The sequence below is a fragment of the Dama dama genome, chromosome 18 (assembly GCF_033118175.1).
Source record: "Dama dama isolate Ldn47 chromosome 18, ASM3311817v1, whole genome shotgun sequence".
NCBI classification, from domain to species: Eukaryota; Metazoa; Chordata; class Mammalia; order Artiodactyla; family Cervidae; genus Dama; species Dama dama.
In genome coordinates, this window is record NC_083698.1 from 42,220,195 (window position 1) to 42,246,968 (window position 26,774).

The 26,774-nt window shown below is 38.5% G+C and overlaps 2 protein-coding genes across 4 annotated transcripts in view; one reads left to right on the forward strand and one right to left on the reverse strand.

The window, feature by feature from the left end:
• Positions 1-890: 890 nt before the first annotated feature.
• Positions 891-26,143, forward strand: PMPCB (peptidase, mitochondrial processing subunit beta). 2 transcript variants are annotated; one of them, XM_061165184.1, is made up of 14 exons: positions 891-1,037; positions 2,090-2,227; positions 2,966-3,052; positions 3,459-3,588; positions 5,640-5,838; positions 6,366-6,445; positions 8,922-9,034; positions 9,843-9,986; positions 12,877-13,037; positions 14,229-14,314; positions 14,402-14,490; positions 14,659-14,734; positions 14,826-14,934; positions 25,867-26,143. In XM_061165184.1, the coding sequence occupies exons 1-13, from the start codon at positions 942-944 to the stop codon at positions 14,888-14,890; spliced, it is 1,464 nt and encodes a 487-aa protein (XP_061021167.1). In that variant the 5' UTR covers positions 891-941; the 3' UTR covers positions 14,891-14,934; positions 25,867-26,143. The 2 variants fall into 2 exon arrangements, with proteins under 2 accessions (XP_061021167.1, XP_061021166.1); XM_061165183.1 differs by lacking the exon at positions 25,867-26,143 and having other exon boundaries at positions 14,826-15,450.
• Positions 15,060-26,774, reverse strand: part of DNAJC2 (DnaJ heat shock protein family (Hsp40) member C2) — a 30,207-nt gene continuing 18,492 nt past the window's right edge. For both annotated transcript variants that reach the window (XM_061165181.1, XM_061165182.1), the window contains exons 11-17: positions 21,117-21,205; positions 20,973-21,042; positions 19,372-19,556; positions 18,609-18,709; positions 18,374-18,481; positions 15,447-15,601; positions 15,060-15,211 (exon numbers count right to left, since the gene is read on the reverse strand). In XM_061165181.1, the coding sequence (XP_061021164.1) occupies positions 15,137-15,211; positions 15,447-15,601; positions 18,374-18,481; positions 18,609-18,709; positions 19,372-19,556; positions 20,973-21,042; positions 21,117-21,205 (783 nt within the window). In that variant the 3' untranslated portion in view covers positions 15,060-15,136. The remainder of the gene's footprint in view (positions 15,212-15,446; positions 15,602-18,373; positions 18,482-18,608; positions 18,710-19,371; positions 19,557-20,972; positions 21,043-21,116; positions 21,206-26,774) is intronic.

Below are 26,774 nucleotides of genomic sequence, written 5' to 3' on the forward strand. Positions count from 1 at the left end.
TGAGCTCAAGAGAAGCCCCTGCAATGAGAAGCCCCTGCAAGATAACAGAACAGCAGATAACAGAACAGGAGCACCCTGCTGTCTGCAAGTAGAGAAAGCCCCACTGCGCAGTAAGGAAGCACAGCCAAACAAACAGATCCTAACAGAAAGAATTCTCTTCCAACACAGGGGATGTGGGTTTGATCCCTGGTCATGGGAACTAAGATGCCACACGCCACAGTGCAACTACACCCACCGTGGGCAGCTTCTGAGCTAAAATAGTTCATAGTCAACTACAGGCGCCCAAACTAGAGGGGCCCTGTGCTCTGGAGCCCCACCACCACTAGAGAAGTCTGCGCTTTGCAAGGAAGAACCCCGTGTGCCGCAACTAAGACCCTATAGAGGAAAATTAATAAACAAATATTTTTAAACAGATAGAATGAAGAAAGAAATCCATGTCAAGGATTGTACGTCCATCTTTCAGCATTTAGTGGCTTCACCAACAATGTCTGTGGCATGGGATGAGCCAGACTGTAAGGTGCTGAAGAGTGAATAGGTGTCAACACGGACACTTGCTTCTCTCCCCTCACCATGCCTGTCCTTTGCACTAGAGACTTCCTCTAAGGACAGTGAGGAATCATGTTCCTCATATTACTGATCAAATCCCCTCTTTTCCAATCAATTTTACCCACCAGTGGGATAATATGTTGCCCCAAGTTACCTTTAACTCTTCTACATTGGTGCCTTGCACGTCGTAGGAGATAAAAGTAACCGCTGATACAGGGGCTTCTACAGACTCCCTAATTCGCGTTCTTCGGTCAGCAGCACGTCCAGAAAGATTCCAAGACCGCTTACAGGGCTGTCATTCCCATCATGGTCACTAGGTGGGGTCCGCCCTCTCGCCTGGGACCTCAGGTCATGATCCCGGAAGCACATCCTTCCTACAGTCCAGAACTGAGACGATGGCGGCGGCGGCCCGAGCGGTGCTGTTTTCTGCGGCGCGGCGGCAGCTCTGCGGTTTCACAGAGAGGCTCCTGATCCGGGGCGCTGCTGGGCGGGTGAGCTTCCGTCTACTTGTCTGGGAATCAGGCTAGACCGGGCCTCACCCGCAGGACCCCGTGCGTCGACCCTGAGTTAACGGGCGCCCGGTCGGGCCGCCGGCGTTTGCCCCACACACTTCCAACTGCGGATCCGGCTTTAGCCAAGACCCGTGGGGCATCCGGCTGCCGGGGACGCTTATTTCTCGTCGGTGCTGGGCTGGCTTTGGTCACCCGCAGCGCGTGACCTGCCAGGGACGTGTGGGATGACCGTGGTTTACTAACCCCCTCCCCCAGTTACTCAGAAGTCATTATAAAGAGTGCGTGTTGATTACTAAAATCGCAGTGGTTGCAGTTGGCGGGGGGGAGAGGGGTGTTAAAAACTGAGGACCCCCCACCCCATCCGCTCTGAGTTCTCTTTTTGCCTAAAACTGGCTCTCGTCCTGTTCATCAGCTCTGCTTCCTGTGAACCCTGGGGCAGCTAAAGGAAAAGTTTGAATAGGTATTTTTCTCGTAAGAGACTAGCTTTCTCTAGAGTTCGTGGGACTTTTAACACATATATAAAGAAGAAAACTTATGGGGACCTGCGAATAGTCCATAGTCAGTCAGTCAGCCAGAGTGTATCTTGAGTAATTACCCTTCTTCCTACCTTCTCTTTTTCTGTCCTTTTCAAAACTTTCCTTTTCTTGAACAGTGGAAGCTAAACATTTCTTTACTGTGCGTGTAATTTTATATTTTTCTCTCCTTTTCTTGATTCCCCCCCCCCCCCTTCTTGTTCCCTTTATGAATGCTATACATTTCTAGAAGTATTGAAATAAAAGTAGTTTCTTTTAGGATAATGACAAAAACTGTTCATTTTTCTTGAGGAAAGGGCATGTTTGTAGACATGGGCTTTAGCAAAGTGGTTGGTTGAGGAATGTTCCTAGGGTAGGCAAAAAGGGGTGGATCTAGTGGAGTAAAAGTTAAGGAGGAAAGAGTACTTTAGAGTCTCTTTGAGATAGATTTGGTTTTCTAATCAAAAGTTTGTATTAAGAATAGTGATATGTTTTGCTGCTTCTTTTCTCCCCAACCAGTCATATTTTGGAGGAAACAGATTGAGAAGTACACAGGCTGCTACACAAGTTGTTCTGAATGTTCCTGAAACGCGAGTAACCTGTTTGGAGAATGGACTCAGGGTGGCCTCTGAAGACTCTGGGCTCTCAACATGCACAGTAAGTGATTTAGTTTGACCCCTCATTAGGAGAGAGCAGACCATATGTGTAAAGCTTGTCAGTAGGTTGGCAGGTAGTTGAAAGTGGCAGCAGTTATTTTGCCTTGGCAAGTGATTGTCACTTGTGAAGCTTTTCTTGTCATACTTCCATACTGGGTGCATGTGTGCTTATTTTAAGTGACTACATCTTGTAGCAGGTTGTATTGTGCAGTGTTTGATAATAATGAGAGCAGTATATTTGCTGGACTATTGTGTGCTAAATGTTTTTACATATCTTGTCTTATTTGATCTTTAAAATACTTCTTTGTAGCAGGGATCATTGCATCCATTTTATAGTTGAAAAACAAGATTCGAGAAGTTAAATGGTTTTGTCCAAGATCACAACAAGTAATACATGGCAGAACCAGGATCTTAACCTAGATTTTCTGCCAGTCTCTTCTGATGTTCTTTATACTATACTTGATAATTGAGTGTAGTAACACATTGGCCTAACAATCTGGGTCCTCAGTAAAGCTGGCAGGTAAGTATTTGTGGCACCCAGTAGCCTAACGACTTAAAATTTTTAAATCTCATAATTCATAGGATTATATTGTCAATCCAGTCAAGTCAAAAAAAAACTTTAATGTTAAGACTGGAAAGCATTTGTCAGAAAAAGGAAGAACACTGCCCCCACCCCTACCTTATCCCCTCAAAAGAAGGAAGATGATGTCTTATCTAATTCTTACCTGACTGTATTAAGGTTGGGCTCTGGATTGATGCTGGAAGTCGATATGAAAATGAGAAGAATAATGGAACAGCTCACTTTCTGGAGCATATGGCTTTCAAGGCAAGTTATAAAGATTATTCTTTAAATGCTTTTTAAGAGACAGTAAACACAAAGTCTTATTCTAAGGTAAAGAGAACTACTTCAGAAGTATAGCATATCTTATTTTTATTATTTTTTAGAATATTTCTTTTTTCAGGATAATTACCTGAAATAATTACTGATAATTGCTCTGTAGAGGTGAAACAAAGATTTTCTTATGAGATGTAAATGTCATCTGAAAGTATGTCACTATTTCTGAAGCCTGATGTAGTTTAGAAACCAAATTTGGTTCTTACATCAAACTGTACATAGGCTTCTGTCCTCATATTCATTGTCTGAACTGTGTAGAACAAATGTGGGATAAAAGGAGGGATTATATATATATATACACATATATTTTTTTTCTTCCTCTCTCTCTCTATTTCAGGGCACCAAAAAGAGATCCCAGTTAGATCTGGAACTTGAAATTGAAAATATGGGTGCTCATCTCAATGCCTATACCTCCAGAGAGCAGACTGTGTATTATGCCAAAGCATTCTCTAAAGATTTGCCAAGAGGTATTCTTATTTATATTGCAGATATGTAATTTTCACAGGCATTCAGAAATAATTTAGTACTGTTTTCATTATGTTTCTTGAGTAAACCCCCGAAATGTGAAAATAAGTGAATCAAACTCTGGGTGAGGGGGCACCTATTTTTTCTACAAATATGACAAATGGTATTAAATATTTATAGGCTGAAAGATTTCTACAAACCAGGTCCTAACACTTGATTCAAATACTAATTCCTCCAGAGTCATACCTGGGTAGTAAACGATTTTTAATTGTTTTATTATATATTCACTTTTACTGTCTACTTTTTATTTTTGTTTTTTCTCTGTTCTGTTATCTGAATTTTTCATTTCTGTTACAAGCCAGAACATATTTTATATCTTCTGACTGCCGGGCTTTGTTTTTGAACAGAACGTGCTTGCTTCTTTATTGCATTTGCACATTCTGGTTCCTCCTCCTGGAGTGCACTTCTTTCGTAGCTTCCTTTCCATTAATTTTTTTTCAAAATTCAATTTATTTAAACTAAAACAAAACAAAATAAACCTAAAACACCTCACTTATTTGTCCCTCCCCCATCTCTGGCGATGACCAATCTGAATAAAACTGTATCATTAGAATACTTAAGCAATAGTTTGCCCCGACTAACTCCCAGGTTGTCTGGGTTTGTAGCTACTTCTAGAATAAACAAGTGATGGTATTAAATTATATGTGTATATGTGTGTATGTATATATAAATTCTTTGATAGTAGTATATATCCTATTTCTGACTTCATTTGACTTAGAATATCTTTAAGGCCCAATTTAATTTCAGGTATGTTATTGAGGATCTATGCTTTTCAATTTCAGTATTAAGTATACATTAGAAAGAAGATTCTGATTAAAACATAAATATTGGGAAATATGAATCCCCACTTTTAGGTACCAGTCTAGACTACTACTTCCAAATAGAGGAGGCTCTTCATACAGGGTCTCTCATTTTCCCATCTGTCTTTGGGCTTTTCCTTACCCATCTGGGCGTTACTTGTCTGGACAGATGGGGTTTTATTGTTTTAAAATTTTATTGGAGCATTTTTGATTTGATTCACAACATGGTGTTAGATGGACAGATAGCTTTAATTTGGTTTTACAAATTACTTTTTCCTCTTGGCCATAATCTCGGATGTCCCAGCTTATTCTTGCAGTCAGTTTTGTCATTTTGGGCAATATCAGTTCAGTTCAGTTCAGTCGCTCAGTCGTGGCTGACTCTTTGCAACCCCATGAATTGCAGCACGCCAGGCCTTCCTATCCATCACCAACTCCCAGGTAATTAATTATAGGAGGTCCTTAGTACTGGACCATTATTGCTTCTGAAACAAGTCCACTTTAAGTGAACTTAAAGAACAGAAGTTTACAGCAGGGTAACAAAATGAAAGTTGATAAATTTGTTTTCTATTTACTAAAATTTTGATTGTGATTACAATTGTATACTAATTCTTCAAAGATAGTTGCGGTTTCTCTTCTTTGGAGAAGTGTGTACTTTCTCTGATAAAATTGCTTAATAGCATGATATATCCTTTAGTTTACTTGTGACTTTTTACAAATTAGGGTCGTTTTTGTATAAATATTTAAAGGTTTCATCAGTTTTCCCCAAGGGTCACTTGATTATCCTTTGATAGTCACATGTATGTCTTTTGGGGTAATTATCCTTTACTTCTACTCTTAACTGTTCCAGCTCTGTTGAATCCTCATTTATCAGAGACTTTGATAAACAGTCAGAATCTAACCAACACTGATCATTATTTGGAATTAAGTGGGGAAAGATGTTTGAGACAACACTAATTCTGGCAAATTTAGGAATTTTCTCCAAGCTCATCTGTACCACAGGGGATTATATTTTTCATTTTAATTTAGTCCTTTTAGGTATATCAAATGTACAGAAACATTTATTTCTTCCAGTTTAATAATTTATTCATTATTGAGTGCTGGTCACTATCATGGTTTCTGATGCTAATTTAATAGATATTAATAGTGAAAATTAAGACTCTTAGTGTTTCTTCCTGTGTTTTATTTTCAATTAGCTGTAGAAATTCTTGCTGATATAATACAAAACAGCACATTGGGAGAAGCAGAGATTGAACGTGAACGTGGAGTAATCCTTAGAGAGATGCAGGAAGTTGAAACCAATTTACAAGAAGTTGTTTTTGATTATCTTCATGCCACAGCTTATCAAAATACTGCACTTGGACGGACAATTTTGGGACCAACTGAAAATATCAAGTAGGTATAATTCTCAGATTTTTTCTTTTTTTGAGAAAAAATTTGAATTGTGAAAATTAACATTCACAAACATTCAAAAAGTATGTTTCAGAAAGTTATTTTTTGCCCCCAGTAATCTGAATGAAATTGTATCATTACAGTACTTGAACGACCTTTTAGCCCCACTTGACTTCCAGGTATCTGGGTTTATACCTATTTCTGGAGTAAACAAGTGATGATATTACATGTTTTATATATGTATGTATGTATGTATGTATGTATGTATGTATGTATGTATGTATGTATGTATGTATGTTTGTATGTATGTATGTATGTATGTATGTTTGTATGTATGTATGTATGTATGTTGAAATTCTTTGATGCTTGTTGCATATATCCTATTTCTGACTGCACTTAACTTAGAATAATTTTAAGATCCAATTTAATTGGATCTTAAAGGTATATTATGTGAGGTATAAAGGTATATTATATGAGGATCTGTGCTTTTAAATTTCCCTTTAGTACTGCTTTTCTTACTCCATTTACAGATCTATAAATCGTAAAGACTTAGTGGATTATATAACCACACATTATAAGGGGCCAAGAATAGTACTTGCTGCTGCTGGAGGTAAGTTTAAATTTCTGTGACTGTTTTAAACAGAGTGATATGCTTATCAGTTTGATCCAGTTGGGAGATATCTTTAGAGTTTTCATTTACAGGGCAAATTGTTTAGTATGCTGTGTAAGGGCAATGTGGAACACTAAAACCGGACTGCCCCCGTCTTCTCTTTAGTAGTTTTTAACAAGAAAACTTGGTGAGCCTCTAGTACGTAAGTGTACACACATAATGGAGTTTATTTGCAAGGGACGGGCGAGTGGGTGAGCTGGAGGAGAATGATAGTTGGAAGACAGTGTTCAACAGTTTGGGAATACAGTTTGGGAATCTCTTGAGATTTTAAATTATTTCTTGAGAACCAGCTTCATCCTTGGTCAGGCATGGCCTGAGTATGTTACATTGTTTATTCATTCTTTGATTTGTTCCTTCATTCAGTAGATCTGCTAATTACTGAGAAGGGGAAGTATATAAGGGATTTTGAGACTATTTAATGGGAATTTGAACGTGAAAGTGGCATGAGGCCACTCCAAGGCCTCCTTGGAGGAGCATGTTTGAAGCCAGTGAAAGAAAGTAAGTTCAGGTTAGATTTTGCTAGATTTCCTTGTAGTCTGACTTTAGGCAAATAGTACATTTTATCGGTTTCCAGTTTTATTTTCTCTTTTTAACACAAAACGAAGATTTACATGGAATGTTCTTTTGTGTAAATTTTCCTTTAGAAATGACAATAATTTAAAATTCTAGTTGGCCTGAATAGACTTTGAGCTTATTACTTGGGAATAATGAAGAAGATGAAAATGAGGTTAACTGTCAGAAACATGTTACCTTTGTGTGGCTCTATGTGCTCTAAAGTTCTCTTGAGTTAGTAACACTGTTTCTAAAATGGCTGGTGCTGACTGGAGTTACACAATGAAACTGCCTTGGAAAGGGGACACTGTTGGTTGGATGGGGCCTCAACAACTAAGTTGTCTAGGAGATTCTGCCATTGTTGATGGCATATGGATGCAGTGGGTTTTGTCACACAGTTCATTGGTTCATTTTGACATTGTCAGAGTTGGGATATCTTACAATTAATTAATGGCCTATCCTATATTAATTATCCTATTGCCTTATTAGTACATAAGTGATGATGTTTCTTATAAACAGTGGTATTATAAATTCAGTGAAATAGGCCAGACCCAGCTTCATTTTAAAAAGAAAATAAATTATTGGCTCCCCTGCCTTTTGGATAGAGGTAAGTGGAGGTGGTACTGGGACAGGAGCTGAATGTCTGGAACATCCAACCAGGAGGGCTACAGATAAAGGTAGTAAAGCAGTGGAGGTGGTTGCCAGGTGCTGAGAATTGTGTCCATGCTCATGGGTCTACACTCTGCTTGTCATCTTTGTACCACTAAGGTCTTCCTATTGTTTTGTCACCGTCTGGACTGATATCCAAGATGGCTGTCTTATGTAGTGATTGTGAAAAGAATGTGTATATAATCATTCACTGTCTTGTTTTATACCAGAGAGTGTTTGGAAAATATGGGTGTAAGTTGTGCTTTTATGTTCTAATGGAATGTTTCATAAAAAAAAATCTTGTGGCTATATTTTTTAAGGCACTTTACTCATGCCTGAATTTGTCTTGTAAATTTAAGAGTCTTTCACTGAATCTCTTTAGGCTCAAGTTTGGAAAATAGGGCTATAGAATCCAAGTACTTCTTAAATTTTGGATGGCAAATAGTGAGTATTTGATTAGCTATGAATTTATTCAGGAATCTATATGAGGTTATTTTAGTCCTGAATTTTGATAGCAGAGCACAGAGAATAAAACATGTCTTATGCCCAGCTTTCTTTAAATGATACAGAGCTCATATTCTTTTCTACTTTAAAAATTTTATTGAAAAGTAACCCCTTTTGCTAGTTTGCAACTAGGGCTTTTGGGGGCTTCCCTAGTGGCTCAGTTGGTAAAGAATTCACGTGTAATGCAGGAGACTCCCTACAGAGCAGGAGACCCGGGTTGGATTCCTGAGTCGGGAAGATCCCCTGGAGAAGGAAATGGCAACCCACTCCAGTCTTCTTGCGAGGGAAATCCTATGGGCAGAGGAGCCTGGTGGGCTGCTGTCCATGGGGTCGCAAGAGTTGGACATGACTCAGCAACTCAACCACCACCACCACCACCATCCTAGGACTTTTAATTACTTAATATAACATGATTTTGTATGGAAAGTAATATCTTCAAGCTATCTTATCCTTATCTTTGAATCAGTGGATGAAAACTGATTGTTCTTCAGAATGAGAAATCTGCGCAACCGCAGGTCTTATCACCAGGGATACAATGTGCTTTGTGAGCTTACTCTTGAAGAAAAGGCTTTTACTGACTGCAAGAAGTCTTTCTGTAACCTGTTATCAGTTATTCCACCTTAAGCTCATTGTAAACAGAAGTACTAGCAGTTAATTGTGTGCTTTACATTTTATTGCTGCTGGATATATGAAATATTTTCCTTCAATATAGGAGTTTCCCATGATGAGCTGCTTGAGTTAGCAAAATTTCATTTTGGTGAATCTTTGTCCACACACAAAGGAGAAACACCAGCTCTGCCTCCGTGCAAATTCACAGGAAGTGAGGTAGGCCAAGCCTCCTAAGCTAGCATTTAACCCTTTTGGTTTCTTGTGTTGTATTTATAACCGTTTGTACAAAATGTGCCTGTTCCTAACAGTAAAATGGAGGAAACCAAAGAAGTCCAAATGCACATGGACTCAGTTGCTATTTCTTCCTCTTCCATATATTTAACCACCTATTTTTCTTTTTTAAGGAAAGTATTATTTGGTCTTCTTGACATTTTGCCTGTTTTCCTATTGGCAGGGCATAAAAGTAATCTTTTATTTTAAAAACATCCCACATTTTGACACTAGATTTATTCCTGACTGAGACTACCCATAGTACATTTCTGGGCATAGCTGTTAAAGCCAGAACTTCTAGAGAAATCTGCTCTGTATCAGCTATTTCTTTAAGCCTCATTAGAAGCTTTGTTTGCCACATTAGGGATGATGCTCATATATTAGTATCTGGAAAGAAGCCTGATGTTGGCAGTTACATGAGACTAGCATTGGCAGTACAAAAACAAGCCTGTTAAGATTAGCCTAAATTTAGACAGGAAGATTCAGACTGATGATTATTTCTGCCAGTAAATAATGCAAAGCTTTTTGACCACGTGATTATCTGGTGGCTGTGTCTGTAGTATTTCATCTGGAGATCTTTTGGTGAAAGCCTTCTGAACTATGGAGTATAATAAGGCCTGATTGTTTAAAAAACAAGAGTGTCATGGTGGGCATTTTAAGTTTGCAATTAATAGAACTGGTGAATTAGTTTCTTGTCAAGCATGTTATAGAGTGGTAATCTTAACTAGAGCTTTGCATCCTTTATCCCAACTAGATTCGAGTGAGGGATGACAAGATGCCTTTGGCACACCTTGCAGTAGCTGTTGAAGCTGTTGGTTGGGCACATCCAGATACAATCTGTCTCATGGTTGCAAACACACTGATTGGCAACTGGGATCGCTCTTTCGGAGGAGGAATGGTATGTGATTTTAAAAGTAAATTTCCATAATGAGAAGATCAAACTGTGCCATGAATTTTGACTTATGTATGAACTGATCCTGGATTGCTCCCAGGCATGGAAAAAAACAGTATTTTTTCTTTTGCTGTATTGTCAAATTTTGATTAAGGATAGAAGGATTCATTGATAGTACTATATCAACGTTAATAGCCTAATTTTATAACTGTAGTGAAGTTAAATTCATTATTTTTCAGAAGTGCATATTAAAAAGTATTTGGGGGTAAAAAGGATATCTGCACTATATTCTCAAACAGTTGAAAAATATGTTAAAGAGAATGATAAAGGAAAAAAAGTAACAGTTGTTAAGGAATTTGGATAAAGGTAATTCTTTGTACAATTTTTGTTCCTATTCTATCTGAAATTACTTCAAAATTATTATTGTTGTTCATTTGCTAAGTTGTGTCTGACTCTTTGCAACCCCATGGACTGTAGCACACCAGGTTCCTCTATCCTCCCATGTCTCCTGGAGTTTGTTGAGATTCATGTCCATTGAGTTGGTGATTTCATCCAATTATCTCATCCTCTGCTGCCCCCTTCTCCTCTTGCCCTCCATCTTTCCCACCACCAGGATCTTTTCCAGTGAGCCGAGCCTTCACATCAAAGTATGATGGCCAAAGTATTGGAGCTTTGCTTCAGCATCAGTCCTTCCAGTGAATATCCAGGGTTGATTTCCTTTACCATTTAGTTTACCTTTACCATTCCTTTACTGATTTCCTTTACCATACTAGTTTGATCTCCTGGCAGTCTAAGGGACTCTCAGGAGTCTTCTCCAGCACCACAATTTGAAAGCATCAATTCTTCGGTGCTCAGTCGTTTTATGGTCCATCTCTCGTGTCAGTATTTGACTACTGGAAGAACCATAGCTTTCACTATATGGATGTTTCTCAGCAAAGTGATTTCTCTGCTTTTTAATACACTGTCTAGGTTTGTCATAGTTTTTCGTCCAAGGAGCAAGCGTCTTAATTTCATGGCTGCAGTCACCATCCACAGATTTTGCAGCCCAAGAAAATAAATCTGTCACTGCTTCCCCCTTTTCCCCTTCTATTTGCCATGAAGTGATGGGACTGGATGCCACGATCTTCGTTTTTTGAATGTTGAGTCTTAAGCCAGCTTTTTCCCTCTACTCTCACCCTGAACAAGAGTGTCTTCAGTTCATCTTCATTTTCTGCCATTAGAGTGGTATCCTCTGCATATCTGAGGTTATTGATATTTCTCCCAGCAATCTTGATTCCAGCCTGTGATTCATCCAGCCCAGCATTTCACATGATGTACTCTGCATAGAAGTTAAATAAGCAGGATGACAATATATAGCCTTGTCATACTGCTTACCTAATTTGGAACCAGTCCATTGTTCCATGTCTGGTTCTAACTGTTGCTTCTTGACCTGCATACAGGTTTCTCAGGAGACAGGTAAGGTAGTCTGGTATTCCTCTCTCTTTAAGAATATTCCACAGTCTGTTCTGATTCACACAATAAACAGCTTTGGCGTAGCCAGTGAAGCAGATGTTTTTCTGGAATTCCCTTGCTTTCTCTATGATCCAGTGAACGTTGGCCATTTGATCGCTGGTTCCTCTGCCTTTAGTCTAAACACACCTTGTACACCTGGAAGTTCTTGATTAACATACAGCTGACACCTACCTTGACGGTTTTGGATTTTGAGCATAAGCTTACTTGCATATGAAGTGAGTGCAGTTGTGTGACAGTTTGAACATTCTTTGGCATTTCCCTTGGAATGAAAACTGACCTTTTCCAGTCCTGTGGCCACTGCTGAGTTTTCCAAATTTCCTGACATTGAGTGCAGCACCTTAACAGCATCATTATACGATTTTATTTTTATTTTTTTATTTTTCATTATATGATTTTAAATAGCTAACAAAGTGTATATATTTGTACTCAAAGACTTTGACAAAATATATTTCATACAAATATCTTAGGTTCACATGCTATATTTCAGATTTTTAAGCAAACTGCCAAAAGCTCTACAAAGTACGTTGGTAATAGCAGTGCATTATTTTACTTTTTAAATTAACCTTTTCTAACTTTTTTGTTGGCAAAGCATATTGGCATAGTTTATTCAGTTTTTTGGTTGATATGGTTATAAATGATTATTCAACCAAGCTGGAACACATACATAATTAATAACCATATCCCACTTCAGTCAGTGCTAGAAGTGGAATGCTGGTTTGGATTAGCCAAGGGATCTTGAGAATGTGCCTGAACTCCAATATGTGAGATCATCCCATTTTTAATTTTAGGGATAGCTCTGTCCTGACAGGATTTGTCACTTTTTTTGGTTTTAATTTTTATATTGTAGTTGATTTATAATGTAGTTGTGTGAGTTTTGGGTATATAGCTAAGTGATATATTTATATAAATCCATTCACAGAGTATTAAGTTCCCTGTAAGTAAGAGTTCCCTGTGGCATGCATAGGTCCTTGTTGATTATTTTATATATAGTGGTGTGTATATGTTAATCCCAAACTCAAAGTCTGTGAGTCTGTTTTTCTTTTGTAGATAGTTTTTTAAGATTCTACATATAAGTGATATATTTGCTTTTCTGTGACATGGTATGATAATCTCTTAGTATGATAATGTATTATTTTAGAAGTGGGTGCAGCTTCTAAGGATTAACTCTTTTAACATTATGACTTTCTCTGGGGATGATGCATTGGGCTGGTGAGGTAACTATAATTCTTAGTTTCATTGAATTTTAGCTTTTTATTGAGATATTGCTGAATAAAACTGAGAAACAGCCTTTTTGGGCAGTCACTATTTCTACACCTCATTTTTCTTTCTGGTAGTCTGAACATGTATACCTACAGTTCTCTTGGACAATTTCTTTTCCTTACAGAATTTATCTAGCAAGTTGGCCCAGCTTACCTGTCACGGCAACCTCTGCCATAGCTTCCAGTCTTTCAATACTTCCTACACAGATACAGGATTGTGGGGAATCTATATGGTTTGTGAACCAGCCACTGTTGCAGATATGCTACATGTTGTTCAAAAAGAATGGTGAGAAAATAATTTAAATCTTGCTTAAGAACTACCAATTTAGACTAGTTTCTTCTTTTATAACTGTTGACAGTGATTTTTTTTATGGTGATAGCATTTTATTAAGAGAACAAGACTAAGTACTGTTCAACAGTAGCAATTGTTGAAATGTTTTAAAGATCACATTTCTTCTGGGTTTCATGTGAAGCTGATTTATATTATAGAAAGTTCTTTTTTTTTTATTTATTTATTGCACGCTCCCCCCCATAGAAAGTTCTTAATTATTAAGTAGCAGATTACTTCAAAAAGATCTTAAAAGTTAAAAATGTTTAAATGCCAACTAGAATTTTAGGAAGTATTTCTAAACCTATCTGGCTTGGAAAGGCTGTGTTATAAAAATGAATCTGAAGTTGCCATTATTAAAAGAAATGTAGTGTTTTAGTCAAAACCTAGTACCTTGAGACAGGTGGAAGGTCCCACAGCTTCTTGGAAAACTGTATTTAGCTCTGGTCCCTTTCCTACTCTTTCACACTCTAGCTAGATGGGAAGTGAAGTGAAATAGCTCAGTCGTATCCAACTCTTTGTGACCCCATGGACTGTATAGCCTTCCAGGCTCCTCCATCCATGAGATTTTCCAGGCAAGAGTACTGGGGTGGGTTGCCATTTCCTTCTCAAGGGGGTCTTCCTGACCCAGGGATTGAACCCAGGTCTCCCACATTGTAGGCACACGCATTACTGTCTGAGACAGACTTAAAAGAGATGTAATAATTAACTTAATTACTAGGTTTAAGTTAGACTCAGCTAGATTCTTTTGAGAAACCAGTGACCCACTGATCTATCATCTATCCCCTAGCAAGTCAAATCCTAATGCATGGGGATTCACAAATTTTCAAAATGATTGTAGAATTTCTCAAAATGCAGTTAGCCTATTTTTATATTGTAGTGAATCTCTGCTAACCATATCACTTTTGAGAAATTAACCGAACCAGGAAAATAATCAGCAGTATTTTAACTTTTGTCTAACTGTTGGGATCAATATTGACAGTAACAAAAGTTACTATTTCAACTTTTTACTAAACTGAATTCATAATCACTTGTACACTGTGTTGTAACAGATAATATAGCATCCTTTCTTTCTTTAGGTCATTAACTCATAAAACACATAACATTTTCAAATTACTTGACCTTTGATTTTTTCCACATGGTTTTTAGGATGCGACTATGTACAAGTGTCACTGAAAGTGAAGTTGCACGAGCCAAAAATCTTCTGAAAACAAACATGTTGCTGCAACTTGATGGTAAAAGAATAAAGACTTAATGTCTTATTTTCACATGGTTGGTTGATCTATATTCCAGTCCTTAGTTTTCCTTTTTCTTTAAAACAGGTTCCACTCCCATCTGTGAAGATATAGGTAGGCAAATGCTATGTTATAATAGAAGAATTCCCATCCCTGAGCTTGAAGCAAGAATTGATGTAAGTAGTCCTTAGATAAGTGTTGGATCTGTGCAAAACTATCTTTGTTATTAATACAACAGCTGAAGATAGGTATCATAAAACTTGCTTTAGCTCTAAAACATTCCAGGTATACAATGTCTTTACTACTAGAAAAAACTCTGAATGCTTGTATCTTCAATTTTTCAGGCTGTAAATGCTGAGATAATTCGAGAAGTGTGTACCAAATATATTTATGATAAGAGTCCAGCTGTTGCTGCTGTTGGTAAGCCTGACTCCTAGTCTCCCATGCAGAAAGTTGGCTAAGGACTTTCCTTCGAAGTTAGTTATAACTGTCTTTTCTTTTAAATCCTTAGGTCCTATTGAGCAACTACCAGATTTTAACCAGATTTGCAGTAACATGTGCTGGCTTCATGATTAAAAATGCTCCTAATAAACATTTGGAACATTATAAAACTGAGACCTGTAAGTCATAAAGAAAAAAAAAAATCTATACTGGTAAATATGAATAACTTTAAAAGGATAAGACCACCACAATGAATGGTAGATCTCTGAACTCTGAGAAATTATGCTGGGACACACTTTAAGTATAATTTTAAGAATGCAAATTTGTATAGTATTTTCAGTTTTATTATAAAAATGCATACACAACAAAGATTGTCATAAGTCATTTCTTGCCTCTACTTGCATTCAGCACTTGTTCTTGAGCAGCTTTCTTTGCTTTTACCATTTCAACCAGTTCCTAGGAAGAAGACAAACACAAAGTTGTTGTCAGGATTTGCAGACATTTCTAGTGTTTGATATAAATATGTAAAACATTCCAATTGGATAAATCTGTATTGAAAAGGTTGATTTTTTTAACTAACTGCCAGAGCTAGGAAATTTCTAATACTGGCCTCACAACTATGGTGGTATTGAAATAAGCACAAAAACATAATTTAAATGATAATAGAATCTATAAACTAAAGATCTATAACCTTGTATCGTTTCATGCAGTCCTTCTTTGTCCTGCCAGGCACTGCTTCTGCTATTTTTTCCCATCTTTCAGGTGTGTTTACTGGGTATGTTTTCAAAGCTTGTTCCAAAAGCTTCTGTTCTTCTGTTGTCCAAGGGGTGAAATCTGTGCATGGACCTGTTTAAGAAACAAATTTTATTTGAAACAGTTATCCTAATTGATAGAAAACTGTTTTGGAACACCTTCTCAGATGAGTCAGTTGGTAAGTGCCCATCTGAATCTGGTGTGTAATCTTGAACTACTTTGAGATTAGACACATGTATACCAGCATTGAGTTGACCACAAAGTTTTTCTGTCTTATGGAAAAACCCAAACAAACTTTGTGGCCAACCCAATATTAAGTGGGGAAAAAAAACTTTATAGATAGCTCACATCCCAGGAAATTATCAGAGACAAAAGAAAAGAAATGCTTTTGTATTTCTGGTCTCAAAATATACTTGCCAGACATTTTTTTAAAAATCAGATTTAAAATATACAGTTGGACTGCTGGGTTCAAAAACACAATCATAAGTCACTTTAGATTTCTGATAATCTAAATCTAGTTCCTTATAGCATAGAGAAAAGAGCTGCCTAATTACACAACTTTTAGCTGGATGACAGCCTGTAAACCACTCTTTATTTTACACTGGAAAAAACGATTTTAACAAAATTAAGGCAGGTACCCAATGCTATAGAGGCAGTGTGAGACTAGACTCCATGTTCCTGTCTGCCACTGTCAGCACGCCCACTAAAGCCTGTGCTGTACATCTCTACTAAAACCAGATCTGTGTGTCTGATGGAACACTTCACAGATGTATCACAAATACATTCCCTCCTAAGGATGTAAGAAGTGCACATCCCACTTTTGTAGGAAAATTAAAATGGTTAAAAAGCTGACTTGGTTTAGTAGTAAGTCTAAGTTAATGGACTGATAGCTTAAGTTATTTCAGACCATGCAATGAGAACACAGTGGCACCCATCCTGCCAGTAATGAAACTACTACTTCAAATGGTATCTGGGGATGAAGTCTGGAAATCTAAGTTATTTCCCAATTAAAAAATACTCATAGGCACAGTGAATAAGTTAAAAAACAACACACCTCAAAAAACAAACAAACAAACAAACCACAATACTCCTCAAAACAAGGCAGAGAACTTCCATTTAAAGACAGATTAAAGACTTTTTTCTGGCTTTTTTCAAGTCAGCTTTTAAGTTCCAGAAAGCCTTTAAGTGGAATTTTATTAGTTTGAAGACCTGTTTAACATCATAGATTTAACTCACTCTCTCTCTCGGAAAAAAGATGGAACCGGCATGTAATTATTATCTGCTATTATTATCCAAGTATTGGGTTGGCCAAAAAGTTCATTTGGGTTTTTTGTAACATTTTCTGGAAAAACCTGAATGAACTCTTTGGCCAACCCAGTACTTCACAATACCAAAATGAATGAAATGTGAAATTTCTATGAGAAATCATCATTCCAAAAAATGCAGCCAGCTTGCTGTTTACTGGTATAGTTGGATAGAGGGGGGCCTGCCCATTTAAATCCATAGAAGAGATAAAGAAGTTGGGCCCAAGTACCACATCACTGCCAATCACTCCTGCCCTCACAGGGTCACCCACTTGCCAGAAAACAACCATCAGTGTCTGCCTCAAGCATGTAAATTAGTCCCACAAAAAAGGGCTGAGAATAACCGTAATATCTGAACATGTCTGCATTTTGTGGAGGGCATAGGGAGCAAGAGCATTATCTCCTTTAGACGTGCCCTCCAAGTGTCCTGAAATGTCCACTTTGTTACTTATCTTTCTTGTGCTCAATTGCTCTGTAGTTTCTGGCTTTTTGTGGCCCCATGGACTGCAGCCTGTCAGGTTCATCTGTCCATGGAATTTTCCAGGCAAGAATACTGGAATAGTTGCCACTTCTACTCCAGGTAACATTCTTGAAAGAGCCAAAATAACACTCAGCCTAGACAAAAGTCACCCTTGATTTTGCAAATGCAATGAGCGAACACAATGATTTTTTTACTCTTCATAGAACATTCTAAGTCTCTTCTATTAAAATATTTTCAAATTGAAATACAGGATAATAAGTCAGACTAAGAACATAGGAAAAGTGGCACTGCTAAGATAGGGACAGGAGATCACAAGAGTCAAAGCTGTTAGTTAATCCCAAAACAGATTTGGTAATGTGATCTGGAAAGTGTATTCAAGATTAGCTTAGTTAGGGAGAAACAAATGCATGAAGTCCAAGAGAACTTTTCAAACTTTTGTCATCAACTCACAGGAAAAATGTATCACATCCCCAATACATATACACATGAATAAAAGTTTCACAAATACCCACTTGTATAACAGATGTAATGCCCTCTGATATTTTCTATTCATGACCCATTAAACTGATTTCATGATCCACTTGGGTCATAATTTGCATTTGAAACACACTGGTCCAGAGTGATCAGATTAGCTAGAACACTCAAGACAATGTCAGCATAACAAATTGTGTCTGTGCAACTTGTTCTGAACCACGTGATTTGTAGGCATGCTGCCCCTCTACTCCTGTCTTCTCTTAAAAACTAGGACATTTCCTTACATATAGTGTATTTTTCAAAATCAAGAGATTAACCTTGATAAAAAGTTAAAGACCTTATTTAAATGTCAATTGTCCTAATATCCTTTAATACTGATTTGTAAAATCTGATAAACAAAACAAACACCCCTCCCCTCATGGCATATGAAATGGAAGAAGTGCAGTTCTCAGTGGTGTTGAAGTCAGTCAGTCCTAAAGATTACACATTCCAGTCCGCTAAATGCTTTAATTCCCAGTCATTCTGCATGTAGGCCTTAGATCTTGTATATTCTCAGATAGACACAAGGTTTTAGCATTTTCTATCAGAAGAATGAAATTTCATTACCTTCAAATCGTTCTGAAGGTGTTGCATTGTCTGCCTGAGGCACCACGCCATGTTCTTTCTTAAATTTATCAAAAGCCTTTTTATTTATGTCATCCTTCTGATGAGGGTCTGAGAAGGGAAAAAAATTTTTTTAATATAATACAATTCATCTCAGTCTTTCATTAAATTGCATAGGTTACTTTTAAAATATGTATCTAAGGTAACAAAGAAACTGATTTGGCAAAAACTAACTCACCAAGTTTTTGAAGGCTCTTTGCTTTGCCAATAACATCTTTGGCGGTTCTCTTAACTCCAGAAGAAGAATGTATATTCATGTAATTAGCAATAACTTCCCATCTGGAAAAATGGATATAATAATGAGAAAAAAGAAACCAAAACAACACTCAGAATGACCCAACATTTTTACTGCAGAAGGGTTAACTATAACATCTAAAGAATCAGCTCTAAATTGGTGCTCTAATTATTACTATTGCCTGGACTTGAGTGCTTAAATCAGCTGTGTATAATCTTGGTTTCAAGTTTGTATAAAATCTTACAGATTGTGTAAAAAATCAACAAATAAAAGCACACATTTGTGTACACTGCCATTTGGACACATACTTTTTTAAGCTCTAGGTTGAGGTGGGAAGTAATAAAGGAGAATTAAGACTAAAGAGAAACCATGGAACACAAAACCTAGTGCCTAGTATAAGCCACAACGGAATAGGGCAACATGACAGTCAAGGTTTATGTCTCATGATCCTTAATTTCCTGAGAAACTGATGATGCATATATGTATCCTGCTGTATATATGGATCTTTGTATGTGTGCTGGTGTAAGCTGTTAAGACTAGCAGGTTCAAAATGTACTCTGCTTTTTACATTTTCCACCGTGGCACAGAATTTAGCATCCAGACCCAAGCACATCTTTGGAAACTTGCTGTAATATGCTGCTATTTCAGATGCTTGTCTACATAATCCTGAGGCTCCAGTGAAGAGAAGCTTCATTAGAACCAATACCTTGAATTTGTTCCAGCAGGGAAGAGATTCACAGCTTTAATGAGTAACTGCAGATCATCTTCTGACCAGTGTTTACTTCCGTTTCCGCCTCCACCAGCTGACTTCTCTGCATTCTTAGATGCTTGGCGCATACGAGCCTCAGCTTCCTCTTTCTCCTTTCTAATTTGCTCATTTATTTCTTCTATCTACACAAATATCATAGGTAAGTCAGGGACTTAAAGCATCTTACTACTCTGAGCGCTCTTTCTGGCTGGGCCCCTGTGGTTCTCGACCCTCAGCATCATCCAGACAAGGACCCTACACTGCCCCAGCCAGGCTGCATATCTCTGCTTCAAGGAACCAAGAACCAGCCTCAGCCTAACCTACACTATTCCTGTCACGTGATATCTATTTGCTGTGGACACTACTTGTCAAGTCTACAGTCAGTGGGTTACTCACCCACGAGGCAACTTCAAAGCTCGTATCTATCCGCTCTTTTGCAGACAGTATCATTTATTCTCTACAAAAAGGGAGCAGCACGGCAAAGCGCCCTTGGTTTGATCTTTAAGTTCTACCTTTTACACTGTCACTTCCAGTGTACCTTCAAACATGCACAAGTGACAACAAAAACAAAAACATGCCTTCACTTGATGTTGCTTCTGCTATCTTGGGAGTCATCTTTGACTCATTTTCCCACTTCAGACCCTTAGAACGAGTCACCAAGTCCCACAGATTTCAGTGATTCCCATCATCATAGTCCAAGTCCTCCAAGTGAGATTCTTAACACCAGTCACTTACACTCATCCAATGCCTCTTGTCTAAAATGCCAGGTTAATAGCAGTGTTAACCCCGTGCTATTCAAAAGAGCTGTGCTTACAGAAACTAGTCATCTTGGTATTCAAATCTTGCTTAATTTGACTCTACTCTTCTTAACCAACTTAATCTCCCACTCCCCCCCCTCAACTTTCTACTCCTACCTGTATTTTATGGTTCATGCTGCTCCCCTGACCTTCATTTAACAATGTCATCCTTCAAAACTGGCTCAAACCCTTCACTGAGCTTCCCTGACCACTCCAACCTTGTGTGGGCACTTCCTCTCTAAGCGACACACAGTATTTACTGGGGGTCCTGCATCCTTTGATCCTTAGGCCTTTTCTCTTTAGTGTAACTGTTCCTGAACTTTGTGGCAGCAATAAATAGCATGAGACTTTCTCCACATCACCTAGGCACAGGGTTATACATAGCAGCTACTAACACTTGTTGCACTGAATTGAATTTCTGGGCCTGTTTCCTCATCTGTAAAATAAAAGGTGTAGACTAGACAGAATAAAAATCTCTTTTGGTTCTAAATGTTATTATCCTACAAAAATGCTCAAGGAATTAATCAACACAATTTTTTTAACAGTGATTCTGAAAAATCTATGATTAATGTGCTAGATGACCACAAATCAAACATATATGATAATAAGCATAAATACTTAAATCCAGTTTATATCAACCCAAATAGAAATGAGACACTTTCTGCCCCTACTGTAACTTCCATGTTAGGTGGGGAAATACTGAGGTGAAAGCAGTACTGAGGCAGATTAAGTGCTAAATACAGGTAGAAGTGATATGATTACCTGTTTTTCCAGAGCAGCCTTTCCTACTTCTTTAGTAGACGATGTAAGTGTTTCATTCAAGCACTGTAAACTTAAAAGAAAAAAGGGGATGAAACTTTATCCTAAGCCCAACAGAAGACTTCAACAGCAGCTTTATAGTTATACCTTGCTAATTCAAGCCGATCACAAAGTTTTTCCACTTCTTCCATCATTTTAACACGTTCTGCCTCACTGTCAGAAAAGTGATTCCAGGTCTAGAAGTATAAACACAAACATTTTCATCTTCTATCTCCTGGCACTTAAGACATCCATAAACACAATTACAAAGCTTGAAGTTTTCAAGAAGTTCTTAAGTTGAACATGTTGCCCTTCTGACCACCAAAAACCACATTCCTAGGGCACCTCCCAAGGCTCTCCTTGGCCAGCCAGCAATAAAGAGGCATCAGCAAATGGATGGAGGAGCAAAACAGAAACAACGTGATGGTGCAGAAGACCTCTGCATGTTACAAAACAATGATTCCTCACAGAACCACTGAAGAATCAAGAAACTCTTTACAACAAAATTCCTTTGTCAGGCTCCCTGTTCTATCTAGTGTGTGTGCGCCAAACTATTAAAAAAAATAATGTGTTAAGGAATAGGAAGTACAGCAACACCTGTTGACTAGAGACGATACTTAGAATGGAATGTCATGATGTGCGTGGATGAACAAGAATTGGAAAGTACTTCTCATGCTTCTATAAGCTGCTGCTGACACATCTCCCATCCCTCGCTTCTCCTTGCTCCCTTAACCCATGCAACCTGGTGCTAAGGTTCCAATGCTGCTTTTACTGGGACACTTCCCTAGGCTTCCAAAAGCTTTACTGATTTTCTCCCTACCTCTTTGGGTCACTCCTTCTCAGGCTCTGCTCCCTCTCAGTTCAGTCACTAAGTCATGTACGACTGTGCGACCCCATGGACTATAGCACGCCAGGCTTCCCTGTTGATCACCAACTCTGGAGCTTACTCAACTCATGTCCATCGAGTCAATGATGCCATCCAACTATCTCATCCTCTGTTGTCCCCTTCTCCTCCTGACTTCAATCTTTCCCAGCATCGGTCTTTCCCAAAGTCAGTTCTTTGCATCAGGTGGCCAAAGTATTGGAGCTTCGGCCTCGGCGTCAGTCCTTCCAATGAACATTCAGGACTGATTTCCTTTAGGATTGACTGGTTAGATCTCCTTGCAGTCCAAGGGACCTCAAGAGTCTTCTCCAACACCACAGTCAAAAGCATTAATTCTTCGGCACTCAGCTTTCTTTATAGTCCAACTCTCACAACTGAACACGACTACTGGAAAAACCATAGCTTTGACTAGATGGACCTTTGTTGGCAAAGTAATATTTCTGCATTTTAACATGCTGTCTAGGTTGGTCATAGCTTTTCTTCCAAGGAGCAAACATCTTTTAATTTCATGGTGGCAGTCACCATCTGCAGTGATTTTGGAGCCCAAGAAAATAAAGTCTGTCACTGTTTCCGTTGTTTCCCCATCTTACTTGCCATGAAGTAATGGGACCAGATGCCATGATCTTAAGTTTTTTGAATGCTGAGTTTTAAGCCAACTTTTTCACTCTCCTCTTTCACTTTCATCAAGAGGCTCGTCAGTTCCTCTTTGCTTTCTGCCATAAGAGTGGTGTCATCTGCATGTGTGAGTTATTGGTATTTCTTCTGGCAATCTTGATTCCAGCTTGTGCTTCACCCAGCCTGGCATTTTGCATGATGTACTCTGAATGTAACTTAAATAAGCAGGGTGACAATATACAGCCTTGATGTACTCCTTTCCCAATTTGGAACCAGTCTGTTGTTCCATGCCCAGTTCTAACTGTTGCTTCTTGACCTGCATACAGATTTCTCAGGAGACAGGTAAGATGGTCTGGTATTCCCATCTCTTTAAGAATGTTCCAGTTTGCTGTGATCCACACCGTCAAAGGCTTTCGCATAGTCAGTAAACAGAAGTAGATGTCTTTCTGGAACTCTTGCTTTTTCTATGATCCAACAGATGTTGGCAATTTGATCTCTGGTTCCTCTGCCTTCTCTAAATCCAGCTTGAACATCTTGAAGTTCTTGGTTCATGTTCTGTTGAAACGTTGCTTGGAGAATTTTGAGCATTACTTTGCTAGTGTGAGAGATGAGTGCAATTGTGTGGCAGTTTGAGCATTCTTTGGCATTGCCTTTCTTTGGGATTGGAATGAAAACTGGCCTTTTCCAGTCCTGTGGCCACTGCTGAGTTTTCCAAATTTCCTGGCATATTGAGTGCAGCACTTTTGCAGCATCATCTTTTAGGATTTAATATAGCTCAGCTGGAAATCCATCACCTCCACTAGCTTTGTTCGTAGTGATGCGTCCTAAGGCCACTTGACTTCTCATTCCAGGATGTCTGGCTCTAGGTGAGTGATCACACCATCGTAGTTATCTGGGTCATGAAGATCTATTTTGTATAGTTCTTCTGTGTATTTTTGCCACCTCTTTTTAGTATCTTCTGCTTCCCTTAGGTCCATACTGTTTCTGTCCTTTATTGTGCGCATATTTTCATGAAGTCTTCCCTTGGTATCTCTAATCTTGAAGAGATTTCTAGTCTTTCCCATTCTATTGTTTTCCTCTTTTTCTTCGCATTGATTACTAAGGAAGGCTTTCTTATCTCTCCTTGCTATTCTTTAGAACTCTGCATTCAGATGGGTGTATCTTTCCTTTTCCCCTTTGCCTTTCGCTTCTCTTCTTTTCTCAGCTATTTGTAAGGCCTCCTCAGACAACCATTTTGCCTTTTCTTTTTCTTGGGGATGGTCTTGATCACTGCTTTCTGTACAGTGTCACGAACCTCTGTCCATAGTTCTTCAGGCACTCTATCAGATCTAATCCCTTGAATCTGTTTGTTACTTCCACTGTATAATCGTAAGGGATTTGATTTAGATCATACTTGAGTGGTCTAGTGGTTTTCCCTGTGTGTCTGTTAGTTGCTCAGTCGTGTCTGACTCTTCACAATCCCATGGAATACAGCTCACCAGGTTCTTCTGTCCGTGGGATTCTCCAGGCAAGAATACTGGAGTGGGTTGCCATTTCCTTCTCCATTTAAGTGTGAATTGTGCAGTAAGGAGTTCATGATCTGATCCAGTCAGCTCCCAGTCTTTTTTTCACTGACCATATAGAGCTTCTCCATCTTTGACTGCAAGGAATATAATCAATCTGAATTTTGTATTGACCATCTGGTTATGTACATGTGTAGAGATGCCTCTTGTGTTGTTGGAAGAGGGTGTTTGCCATGACTAGTGCATTCTCTTGGCAAAACTCTGTTAGCCTTTGCCCTGCTTCATTCTGTACTCCAAGGCCAAACTTGCCTGGTACTCCAGGTATCTCTTGACTTCCTATTTTTGTATTCCAGTTCCCTATGATGCAAAGGACATCTTTTTTGGGTGTTAGTTCTAGAAGCTCTTGTAAGTCATCATAGAACCGTTAAACTTTAGATTCTTTGCCATTAGCGGTTGGGGCTTAGACTTGGATTACTGTGATACTGAATGGTTTGCCTTGGAAACAAACAGAAATCACTCTGTCATTTTTGAGACTGAGCCCAAGTACTGCATTTTGGACTCTTGTTGACTATGAGGGTTAGTCTATGTCTTCTAAGGGATTCTTGCCCACAGCAGTAGATATAATGGTCATCTGAATTAAATTCACCCATTCCCATCCATTTTATTTAGTTCACTGATTCCTAAAACGTTGACATTCACTCTTGCCATCTCTTGTTTGACCACTTTCAATCTACCTTGATTCATGGACCTAACATTCCAGGTTCCTATGCAATACTGTTCTTTATAGCTTCGGACTTTACTTCCAACACCAGTCACATCCACAACTGGGTGCTGTTTTTGCTTTGGCTCCGTCTCTTCAATCTTTCTGGAGTTATTTCTCTGTTCTTCTCCAGTAGCATACTGGGCACCTACTGACCTGGGGAGTTCATCTTTCAGTTTCGTATCTTTTTGCCTTTTCATACTGTTCATGGGCTTCTCAAGACAAGAATACTGAAGTGGTCTGCATTCCCTTCTCCAGTGGAACACGTTTTGCTAGAACTCTCCATCATGACCTGTCCGTCTTGGGTGGCCCTACAAGGCATGGCTCATAGTTTCACTGAGTTAGACAAAGCTGTGGTCCATGTGATCAGTTTGGTTAATTTTCTGTGATTATGGTTTTCATTCTGTCTGCCCTCTGGTGAATAAGGATAAGAGGCTTATGAAAGCTTTCTGACAGGAGATTGACTCTGGGCAGGGCCCAGCCTGGGGGGGGTCTGGTTCTGATGGGTGGGGCTATGCTCAATCTTTAATCTGATTTTCTGTTGATGGGCGGGGCTGTCTTTCCTCCCTGTTGTTCGTTCCCTCCCTTCAAATGGCAACCCACTCCAGTGTCCTTGCCTGGAAAATCCCCTGGTAGGCTACAGTCCATGGGGTTGCAAAGAGTGTGACACGACTGAGCGACTTCACTTTCACTTTTCATTTTCTTCCTTAAGACCACCTGTTTGGTACTTTTTCAACCTGGTACTCATCTTTAATTATTTCAGTTGCCTGTTTTCTTGTCATTCTCCATCATTAAATAGTGGATTCCTGAAAGCAAAGACTGTGTTATCATTATATCAACATCAGTTGTGACTGCTTGGCACATACTTGGTGCCTATCAGATATGTGTTGAATGAATAAAAGAACTTATGCTGGAAAGGAGCAATAATAAAAAGTTACCAAAGGCCAGAACTTTAACCCTCTTTTATGTACCATCTCTAAGAACTATTTAAACTATTTTCTAACTAACTTTTAAAGTTTTTGATTCAGTTCTCCTTATGCCAAATCTAACAAGTGCTACATGTGAATGATCTCCTCTAATCTTCCTAACTCTTTCTAGGTATTACTTCAGTTACTGTAAAGGGGAGGAAGATGAGACACAAACAGGCTGAGGGAAGCTCCTGAGAACCACAGCCAGGACAAGGAAGTAGAGAATGACTTCAAATCTAAGCTGCTAGTCCTGAGCCCCTGCTCTCAACAACTATAACACACTGCATTCTTTTCCATTTTCTAGGTGAAATCTGAGGAAAGTATTTCATTTTTTGTATTTTGATTTTCCCCTTGTCAAAAGTCTGAAGAGACAGATTGTATTTTTATTAAATGTCTTTCAAAGCCTAGTGATGGGGCAGTTTTAATTTCAATTTTATTAAGTGAAGATAAGATGCCATTTATTAGAATACATATTCTGGTGTCTGGAGCCTCTAGACAGTTACATGAAAGAGTTTTCTGTACACAGTAAGCATGAACATACTTGCTGAATTAAACTACAACGGTGCAATATATGGTGTGGCAATCTCTAGCTTGGAATTTCATTCATTTATTCATTTGATGCTGTGTGGTATGAAATAATATTGGTCTCTAACTTTACCAGTTTAAAACCTAAGACTGTCTCTTGGAAAAAACTACATTTGAAAACTTTTAGGCCTTTTTAGTCAATATTTTTAGTAAAATCTATATTTGAACACAAATTACCAGCACTGAACTAAATAATATCCCTTTATTTAGACAAAAATGAAAGCTTTTAGATCCTTAAAAGCAACCCATGTTTAACTTCTAAAAGAACTTTTTCTGTGATAAAAATTAATTTTACACTATTAAAGAAGCAACCAGACAAAACCAATTCGTGGTACATTCTTAGAATAAATGATCTGATTTCTCCAACTTGGGGAAAGGGGTGAGATAGTGGTGGTAGGGGACCTGTGACAGACACAACCAGGAGACGCACAGCTGACACTGTTGCTCTTATTT